The sequence below is a fragment of the Doryrhamphus excisus genome, chromosome 15 (assembly GCF_030265055.1).
Source record: "Doryrhamphus excisus isolate RoL2022-K1 chromosome 15, RoL_Dexc_1.0, whole genome shotgun sequence".
Classification (NCBI taxonomy): Eukaryota; Metazoa; Chordata; class Actinopteri; order Syngnathiformes; family Syngnathidae; genus Doryrhamphus; species Doryrhamphus excisus.
Window position 1 is genome coordinate 11,607,368 of NC_080480.1, and position 10,809 is coordinate 11,618,176.

The following is a 10,809-nucleotide window of genomic DNA, read 5'->3' on the forward strand; positions in this document are numbered from 1 at the left end:
ACAGCTTGGTGGGAATTTTTAAAAATAACCAGGTCCTCGCTCAATCCTTGCCAGTACACTCCGATCTGGAATAACCCTGATATATTGCTTAAAAAAAAACCCTTGGATTTTACAACATGGCATGACAAAGGAATAAGTTGCTTGGAAAATATCATAAGGGGGGGAAAGTTTGTGTCATTCACTTACCTTGTTACACAGTATGGGTTAAGCCAGAATACATTTCTTGAATACTCACAAATTAAATCCATAATTAGAGCTAGGTTTCGTAACATATCTTGGGAAAGCTATCCCACCATTGACCAATTCTTAAACATATCCGCTCCCCAAACATTATCCAAGTTGTACATTCTTTTGTCAAAGTGTGACAACACCGTTGGGGTCCCAGTCTCCAAATGGAACCTAGATTTATCTACAAGCTGTGACCCTGAGTTCTGGAAGCAAATATGCCTTAATTCGTTCCGTTTAATAAAAAATCCCAACCTACAGTTGGTTCAGTTCAAAACCATTCATAGAGTACACTACACAGGGCAGAGAATGTTTAAAATGGGTCTAACCGACTCCAACATCTGTGTATACTGCCCAGATCATGTAGTAGATGATTATTTACACTCCATGTGGGCATGTGCCCCCATTAGTAATTTCTGGCAAGCAGTGTGCGAGGACCTTTCTTTGGCACTTGGGACCTCTATTCCTTCCTCACCTGTATTATGCTTGTTGGGTGATCTTTCTACAGTCAACGTAGAAACAAATCACACACAACTCCTCATCACAGCGTTAAGCATTGCCAAGAAAACCATTCTTATCAATTGGAAATCCAAAAAAAAACTGAACATAGCCTTTTACAAAAATCTTCTGTTAGATCATATAGCAATTGAGAGAATGTCTGCTGAATCCAAAGAACAACTGTCAGAATTTCAATCTATATGGGCTCCAATAATTAATCTCTTAAATTAATCTCTTTTTGTAATTCTCGAAGGGCTGAGTGTGCCTGTCTCTGCCCCTGGCGGTCTCGTTCCTCTGGCTTGGGGCATGGTCTTGGTCGCCGGGTTGCCCTGGCGTCTGGGGGGTGAGCGGGTGGGTGCCGTGTATCTCTGTCCCTTCCTGCTGGGCTGACCCCCTGGAGGTTCAGGTGGGGGTTGGTGGGGGGCTGTCCGGATCTGGGGATGGGGCGTGGGTGGGGTGGTGGTGGTCGTCCCGGGGGTGGTGCAGGCCGTCCCTCGGGGTGGTGGGTAGACGGGGAGCCGCATCCTGTGGGTGGTGGGCGCCTGCTGCTGCTGGGGGGGGCCTGTGTGCGTCCGGTGGCGCTGGTTCCTCCGCGGCCTCCCTCGCCCCTGGGGGTGGGCCGGGTTTGCCCTGGGTGCTCTGGCCTGGCTACTGTGTGGGACCGTGGGGTGTGGGCATGGGAGGCTTTGGCCCTGCCCTTGGTGTGGGCACGGGTGGTTATACCCCGCTGCCCTTGCAGAGCCTTCCCTCTTAGGTATGTACATGGCTATATATGTGTGTGTGTAGGTATGCATGTATATATTTATTATTATCATATCTAAAATAGTTAAAAGATCTAAATTATTGGAAAATATATTTTATATAAATTATTATATATCAAGTATCAATAGTAGTATCATTATTATACATACATAACTATCAATAAATATTATTATTATTACTATTATTGTTATTACTATTATTGTTATTATTATTATTATTGTTATTATTATTATTATTATTATTACTACTATTATTATTATGGTTACTATTATTATTATTATTATTATCAATTACTTTACTTTATTTTTATTTATTTATTTATTATTATTTTTTTTTTAATTATTTTTATTCTCAATTTTAATTTTTGTGTATGGTAGGTGTATGGCCCCGGGTGGGGCGCCTGGTAAGCTCATACGGGAGGGGGGGTCTCGTTTGTGCAGCTTGGGCTCTGGGTGGGGAGGTGCGGTGCTGGGGTGGGGCATTACCTGCTTCCCTCCCTTCGGTGGAGGGATGGCTGGGTTGTGGTGGATGTGGGGCGGGCGGGTGGGGGGCTGGCTGTGGGTGCGTGGGTAGCGGGGCGGATAGCGGTGGGGGTGGTGCTCTGCGCGGCGTGGGCCGGGATTAGCGGGGGGCTTGCTTGGGGGGCGGGGTGGTGGGCTCTGGGTCGTGGGGGGGCCTCGACCAAGGGTTGGGGGGTGGGGCTGGCCGGTGGCTCACGGGCGGCCCCTGCTATTTGCCGGTGTCTGGTTGGCCCCTTCTGTCTCCGGTCTGGTGGCGGTCTTCCCGCCTCCGGGGTGTCCTACTTGGCGGGTCCGTGGGTGGATGGGAGATATGGTGGAGACGGGTCGGCGCTGTGGTGGAGGGTGGGACTGGGGGGGGCATTCACTTTTTGCGGCTGTTGGGGTATCGTCGGCCTGGTGGGCTCTGCTGCCTGGTGTGTGTGTCTCTGTCCCGCCCTGGCACTCTTGGCTCACGAGCCCGGGGGGTGGGGTTGGGCTCTTCCCCATGCGGGTCCCGGTTCTCCTGCGGTCTCTGTGGTGTCACTCCCTGGGCTGCCATGGTGACGGATGTGTTGCCGGGGCGCGGTTCCTGCTGTTCTGGTGGTTGTAGGAGCAGCCTCGGGGCGTATGGTTTGTCCGCGGCTCCTGGTGGTCCGGGGGTGGCATAGCTGGCTCAATCTCTGGTGGGGCCCTCCGGGGGGGAGCTGGCAGGCCGGACTGGCCGCCACGATGGGCTGGGTGGGGCCCGTGGTTGGTCCTGTGGCCCAGGGCTTGCTCCGGGCGGCTGGCTTGCCCGGCTCGGTTGGCCGGTAGTGCGGGGTGGGCGTGTGTGGGGCCCCGATCCTCCCTGCTGCACTGCACCACCTCACATACATGTAGGACTTTGGGGGGTGGCCTGCAACTGGTTTTGCCGGGGGCGAAGGGTTTCCTTGCGGATGCCCTTTTGTCCTCGGCATTCCTCTGGCTGGTCACCCTTCAATTTTAACCGCACCTTAGACACTCAGTTCTGGGGGGGGTCTGGGCAGGCAGGGGACCCACCATTGCTCAGCTTCCTTCCACACACACACACACACATACACATACACCACACACATAGGTCAGCCCTATGGGACAGGCCTATTTTTAATTGCACTATCTACACAATACCATCTTCACACACACAGGTGTAGCGGGCTGGACCGGAGAGCCTACTGCCTACCCCCGCGATTGGCCCGCTGGCTGCTGGGGCTTGGCGGCTCGCTCGGGGTGCCCTGGGCTGCAGGATATTTTGGTCTGGTCTGCCTGGCCTTCCTGGGGGTCCCGCTGGAACCAGCTGACGCCGGGGCTTGCCCTGGTGTCATGGTTGGCGCTACCTCCCTGGATCTGTCCTGGGTCGCGGGCGCCAACGTGCCCTTGGGGGGGCGTTCACCGGCCTCCAGGCAGTGGGGTCCGCGCTGCTGGTGGCCTGAAGTCTACGGTGGTGGCTTGGGGTTGTTGCGCTGTGGTGGCTGCTGCGGGGACCGGGCTGTGTGTTGGGAGGGGACCTGATCCTGCTCGTGGGTACGGGGGCCTGGGTGGCGTGTGGGGATGGGGAGCATGCTCCTCGGGGTGGGGCCTGCTGGGGGGGCGGTGCTCTTTCGGGCGTTTGGGTGTCTGCTGCCACTGGTCCTATGCTCTGCCGCATCGCTGTCCCTGTCTTTGCCCATCCCCAGTCTTGCCTTAGGGCTCGTCGGGGATGGTTCTCCGGTACGTGGGCGGAGCGCTGCTGGTTCTGGGGGCGGGGGGGGCTGGCCCTCCCGGTGGATGGTGGGGTCCTTCGGGGGCCTTGCGCTGGTCTTAACTCCTCGGCTCTGGTGCGTGGCCTCCCCGTGACTTGGAGCTATGGCTCTCCCTCACGGGGGTGAGCTACCCGGTGGATGTCGGCCGGCGCAGTGGAGCGCCTCACCACTCGCCTGCTCGCCCCCTCCGCTTGCTCATGTGCGGGCCTCCTCCCCTCGCCCGCTCCTTTGTCTGCCACACTGCAGTAGCCCTGATGCCGTGGTCGAGGGGAGTCTGGGGGTGCTATGCCTTGGCGGTCCGTACCTCCCTGGGCTCGGGGCCTGGTTGTGGGTCTGGGACCCCTGGGTCCCCCACCCTGTGATGCCCCGGACGCCCCACCCGGGGACGTCCACAGCATGTGTGTGTATTGAGTGGATGGGGTGTGCATGTGTCTGAGTTTATTTTATGTATTTATTGTTTTAAATACTTAGATAATTAATGATTAGTTTTATTATAATTATATATATGTATATATATATGTATATGTGTGGATGTGTATGTGGGTATATGGCCATGTGGATATACGGGGGGGGGGCTCTGCGGGGGTCTGGCGTAGGGTGTTCCATCTCAACCGCCCGGTCCTCCATGGGGCAGTGTGCCCGGGCCTCTTCTGTCCTGGCCGGGGCGGTCCTATGTCGGTGGTCGGGCCTGGGGTTACCTGGGGCGGGCCGGGTTCTGCTTCCTGGGGGTGTGTGGGGGGCGGGAGGCGGTGCCTCCGGCCGTGGACGGGCTCCCTTCCGGGCGGCAGGGGCGCCCCTGTGCCCACGGGTGTGTGGCCTTCGATGCCCTTCTGCCCTAGTAGGGTATGGTCTCCCGCTGGTCTCGGGGGTGCGGCTCTCCTCCGGCCTGCTGGCGCCCTGTTGCCGGTTGGGATTGCTCCTCCATGGCCTCTTGCTGGTCTCTTCGGGGAGTTGCTTCGGGGGCGGGTCTTGGGGAGTCGGCCCTGGCTTTGCCCACACCCACGGGGCCGGAGGATCTCTGGCGGTGGGGGCTTGACCTGGCTGCGCGGGGCGGGGTTTGCTGGGTGGTAGAAGGCAGTCTCTCTCCTTTTGTCATTCTCAGTGACAATTACACATTCACACACTCGCATTCACATACACAACACACCTCCATATGGGCACTCACAGCACATGGGTGCTTCTCTATACAATCTACTCTCTTATCCCTGATGTTTATATAGTATTGGTATGCTATTATAACAGTAATAATGATGTCAAGCAATGAGATTTTAATTACTGTAACTGTATGGTTGCAATTGTGTTTACTATCATGGGTCATGTCCTCATTGTTACTATTGCTATTGGTAAGTTGGACTGTTTCATTCCACTGATATCATCTCCAGTGTGACCCTTAGCCATCATTGACATTTAACTGTTCTGTTTGTCACTGTTGTTGTTTTGGGAATTCTTGTTGCTGCTGTTTTTGTCTCTCCCTCTACTGCCCCCCCCCCCCCCCCCCGACCCCACCTTTCTCTTCTCTCTTCTTCTTTTCTGTTCTTCTTCTTGCTCCGGTCCGGTCGTCCCAAATGGCATAACAAAGACATCAAATAACGGCAAATAAAATTTCATGGTACAGGGAAGTTGTAGCCAACACCTTTCCTGACACAGAGCAAATCTGTCTAGCATGTAAGGGCATTTAGATCAACAATACTATCTGCCCCAATGGCTGGACGGGACAAAAAAAAAAAAAAAAAAAAAAAAAAAAAAAAAAACACATATATTAAAAACAAAAAAATTTAAAAAACTTCGCTTTGGTTCCAATTTTCTACAAGAAAAGCTCTGATAAAACTTTCCACTGTTCTCAAATATCTTACTTTTTATTTTTCTACACAAAATAAGATGAAAAATAAATATCAATCAATCAGTAATAAAGAAATAAATATAATAATAATAATAAAACGGCAAATAATAAGAATCCACATATAGTTAGTGGGTAGACAAATTATTTTTTTCAGATTAAAATTAACAAAGCATTATTAGAGCCCTGTAGACATGACAAAACACGACTATAGTCACATTTATACTTTTTTTATTTACAACATATTGCGCAACTGCAGGGTCTTGAGACACATGCTAACTCGCAAACTAGAGAGCTAGCGACCTAAACGTTAGCCTTCAAGTTATTTCCTTCAAACCAAAAACTTACCACTTCCACACGGATAGGGAGGAAACTATTACACTATTATACAGTTATTTAACCTTTAACATGAACATTAATCAAACGTAATATTTTTTTCTGGGTACATGATAACATACAGCATCCATATCAAACTTGCGCGGGCCGCACTAACATTAAACTTTCATATAAAGGCGCGGGCCTCAAACTAGTGTCCTGCGGGCCACATTTGGCCCGCGGGACGCGTGTTTGAGACCACTGACATACAGTATGCGGTATGGGTGTTGCCTTCTTGGCTCTGTTGTTGTATTTTGGAGGAGTTTATGAAGCTTTAAGACCGGCATCAGACCGGCATTGCACAGCAAAACTTTTATACAACTGGAGGTCAATCTCCATTTATTGGTGATGTACATGTAGTGGTCTGTACCAGTGACTCTCTTGCAGTCAAGAGTTTATGATGTTTCTCAGTTGATTGTTTATACTTCTCTCTATATATATACACTTCTTATACAATCTTCTTTGCAGTTTAGGTAAATTGACTGTCTATAAATACACCATTTACAAAAACTAACTAGCCAACAAGAATCACATGAATAGCGCTGGCATTCTTAGTTTTGGATTTGATGAGAGGTTTTAATGTCATACAACTGCAGTCTCATGACAGCACACTGCTTGTCATTAAATCACCAAATATTGACCTTCATCATCCAGAATAGTCTGACACACCACTGGCAGTATTTGTGGGTGAGAAAAACACACAGTCATTAAATCAACATGGCATTTTTACCTGAAGAAGATCATCACTCAGCACCTCGGTCTTCTCAGCCCTGTGAAATGACAATGAAATTATTTAGTATGAATACAATTGTTGCACTTTGTCACATTTTCTGAAACAGGACTTAACTTGCTGCATACACACAGCTTATATATATATATATATATATGCTTACACAGCAAGCCAGCCTAACCTGTCTGCAGTGTGCACATGATACACTCGATAAGTTAAACAGTGTTTGCCTGTATAAGTCGCACACTCAGCATGAAGCTCCTTTCTATGATGGAGCTGTCAGATTCTTCCAACATGTCCCAACACAGACACACACTTCCTGTTGTGTCACTTGTGTTTGTTATGGCAACAGGACATGGAGAGCGTGTGAAGCATGGTGGAGGTTGTCAAGTGGCTTGTTGGTGTATCAGGAACATTCACAGTGATGACATCACTTGTCCGAAGCCTCTCAAAGGAATGCTAAAAATTAAGGCTGAACTATGACAACACAGTATGACTAATATTCTATTATTATTTTCCCATTGAGCCTCGTCAAAAACAGGCCACGCCATGTGAGGGACAGTAACAGAATGGCAGGATTTGATAATGTCAATGGTAACTACTCCATTTTTAAATTATCATATAAAAAAACTGACAACTTGCTTACTGGATTTAACAAATTAAATTGTAACAATAAATAGTAAAGCATTCCTAGTTTTCTAATTCCTAATTAAAAGACTCCGGCTTTGTGATCTTTTTGAGGACAGCTCTAGTCTAGTTAATTCTCAAAGACTGGGTGGGACACACACCAGTCAGACTAGATAGGACAGCTCTAGTCTAGTTCATACTCAAAAGACTAGGCGGAACACACACACACCAGTCGGACTAGATAGGACAGCTCTAGTCTAGTTCATACTCAAAGACTGACTGGGACACACACCAGTCGGACTATCGGACTAGATAGGACAGCACTAGTCTAGTTCATGCTCAAAGACTGGCCGGGACACACACCAGTCGGACTAGATAGGACAGCTGTAGGATAGTTCATGCTCAAAGACTTGGTGGGACACACACCAGTCAGACTAGATAGGATCCTATATAGAGAATACAATAACCTGGATGAATGAGAATATTCACAGGCATATTTGAGACTGTGTGATGGGTTTTCCTGACTTGACAGTGGCATCTACAAATATGATATTAATAATTGTCAAGACTTAAGTGTGTAATGTATTTAACAATGGAAACTACGATGTTATAGTTTTAAATTACATTTGTAACTAATTTCAAATTAAACAGTATTTGATGCTGCTGCTATTAGTTACTTTAATAAAGTGCTTTTGATGTAAAAAAAAAAATAGTTAAAAAACGGTGGTATCACCTGACATGAAAAATAAAATACTGTGCATATGACATCAAAGTATCTCTTTCTCCATCACACTATTAAAGATCACAGCTTTTAAAAGATCTATTTAGATCTATAAGATTTATTTTTAAAAGTCACCACAGTGTGTGCCACCTAACATTTGGGGGGTTTGAGGTGCCAAAACAAAAATTGGATGGATTATTTAAAATAAAATGATGCATTTGGTACACAGAAACATGCATGTCATGGATCCTGCTCTAATAAGACTGAACATGTGTACCTAATGTTGTGGCTTGTATGATCTCTACAGACCTCCTTCCTCCCAGTACAGGCTAACACTGTGGAGCCTCACTGGGATCAATTAACCCTCTTTACAGGTACGTTATTGCTGTTGTATGATGTATGAAATTAAACCTAAGAAGAAATATAGAATGTACTGTCCTAGACAGATTGATTCCTTTTGCCTTTTAGTAGGTTTTTAAAATCATTATTTTTCTCAAGCTGCTGCACCTCCCATGAAATCTTCTAATTCGTTTTTGACCAGCGAGTTTCATGTCAAATCTCTGACCTTGTGTAAGCGTATGGAAAGCCCCAACCCACCCCCACCACTTTAATAGCAAGCTATGGACCAAATGTGAGCTTCCAGTCAATGTTCAAATCACATAATAATTGCTTTCCACATCCGATTGCTTCAGCTCGGCAGGAAAAAGGTGTGTGCTCAATATGTTGATCTCTATCAGTAATACCTGCAGCAGAGCGTGACCCTGACCAGCTGCCATTGTTCTAAGAATACACTTAATACAATGTGAGCCAACAAGCCAAAAACATGCAGCAAAACAAGCTGTGTGGGTACAGAAATGAAGTTGTGCACTAATCTCTGCTATGTTATCTAATGTAAATAATGTTTCCATTCAATTAAACTGGTTGCCTCTTTTACAGCAACACCCTTCAGTAGCCCACAAGCTGCTTTTCACTGCGCCCCTGGGTGAAAAACAGCCACAAAATGCTGACTCGACACAATCCCTCTGTGGCCAACTGACCCTGCCTGAGCCAAATAGAGATACTACCACGTCATTTTAAAAAAAACAACATCATGACCAACGTTAGCACTGTTTACACACTTCACTTAATGTATGTCTGTGGGCGTGACTGTAAAGTTTTACTACTCTTCCGCAACATATTGAGGAATGAATGTAAAGAATCCCGAGCCAGAGGCACATGTAAGTTGGTAAGGAAGACTTTTGGAAAACAACATTACAGCCAATGCAGCAACAAATGGAAGCAAAGGCTGTTTCCTTTTGACACATGTGTCAACGGTGGGCCCAGGGTGTCAAACTCTCCAGCGAGTTTGACACCCCTGCCCTATGGGGGGGCCAGCAGGAAATACCGATGTACAATTACAAGAGCTCTGGCCTCAACCCCATCAAACACCTTTGGGATGTACAAGAACGGAGATTGTGAACCAAGGCACTTGACCACACAAATATACAAAAATTCTCAGTTTCAACAGTTCTTGCTTAGTTCCATGCTTGCAGTGATTGCATGAACACAAGCTTCCATCTTTGTATAATTTGCACAAAACTGTGCTCTGATGTCACATGGTGCATTTTATGTATCAGTGATGGACATATAAGAAAGGTTCTGTGTCTGTAATGTGTTGTGTTATTATTCAGGCAGTAATTGCTCGACTGCTACTAACACAACATATAATGTAACATATAAAAATATGAATGTTGAATGTTTTGTAACAGTTGTTACAGCTGCTTTGAGGTTTCAGTTGCCCACCTATGATCTATGAGCAACAATACAAACACCAAGTACAATGACAAACAGATAAATGAATGGTATTTCTGACAGTGTCAACACAAACTGAGCATTTAAATTACATTACATTGGGCATCTAATAAACACATCAAACCAATCAAGTATACAAATTAACAAGGTGATCAAACACAGAAATCTAATAAACTACAGTTTTTTAGCAACAGTTAGCTTTGACTTGATAAAAGTAGCCTTACGACCCCGCCCACAAAGAATACAAAATGACTGCCATTAAAACACAACATTTTATGATAAAAAAAACACTCACCTTCCGACTGTTTGGTTGGCAAGTTGCCTCATACGGTTAAATTGTTTTTTCATGTTTCTCGTCCTCTGGGTCCCCCCTTTAAATTAAACAAAACCAACAAAGTACACCTCCGTGGAAGTTTTCAAAGACGGTGCTTCCAAAAAGTGACGTTAGCCATTGTGGCACAAAAAAACCTCCCTCTTCCCTGCTCGGTAGGAACTCCCAGAACAAGTCCGAAGCGGGAAATAAGGTGGAAGGACTTGTGTCACCCTTGAACAACTGACAACATGTCAGTGAAGGCAGCGTACTAGCGAGGTGGTAGTGAAGCACAAAGGAGGAAGTAACGACGGTACTTCCCTACTGTAGGCTACAATGTGTGACGTCACGTGATGCGTCTGCACGGCAGAGACAATTCATTAGGTACGTCTTCAAGTCAAATCCAATGAAAAAGCGGCATCAGAAAAAATAACAATGGCCACGCGTGTTGAAGTGTATTATGGGTCATGAGTCATTAGAATATATTAATTTAATATTATTTAACTGTGTCATAGTACATTTGTACCTAAAACTGACCACGAAAAGGAGCGAAATCAATCAGTGCAATCGTACATAATGAGGTAATGCAGCAGCGCAATACAAACAACAAACATTTTTTATATTCGATACTACGTAGTAATTCCTTTTTAACTTGAAAGTCATAAAATACGCAATA

The 10,809-nt window shown here is 46.7% G+C and overlaps 1 protein-coding gene across 3 annotated transcripts in view; it reads right to left on the reverse strand.

The window, feature by feature from the left end:
- Positions 1-10,448, reverse strand: part of arhgap17b (Rho GTPase activating protein 17b) — a 28,653-nt gene extending 18,205 nt beyond the window's left edge. The window contains exons 1-2 of one of the 3 annotated variants that reach the window (XM_058049013.1): positions 10,119-10,446; positions 6,685-6,724 (exon numbers count right to left, since the gene is read on the reverse strand). In XM_058049013.1, the coding sequence (XP_057904996.1) occupies positions 6,685-6,724; positions 10,119-10,171 (93 nt within the window). In that variant the 5' untranslated portion in view covers positions 10,172-10,446. Of the gene's footprint in view, positions 1-6,684; positions 6,725-10,118 lie in introns of all 3 variants that reach the window. The other 2 variants (XM_058049015.1, XM_058049014.1) reach the window with 2 other exon arrangements.
- Positions 10,449-10,809: the final 361 nt, after the last annotated feature.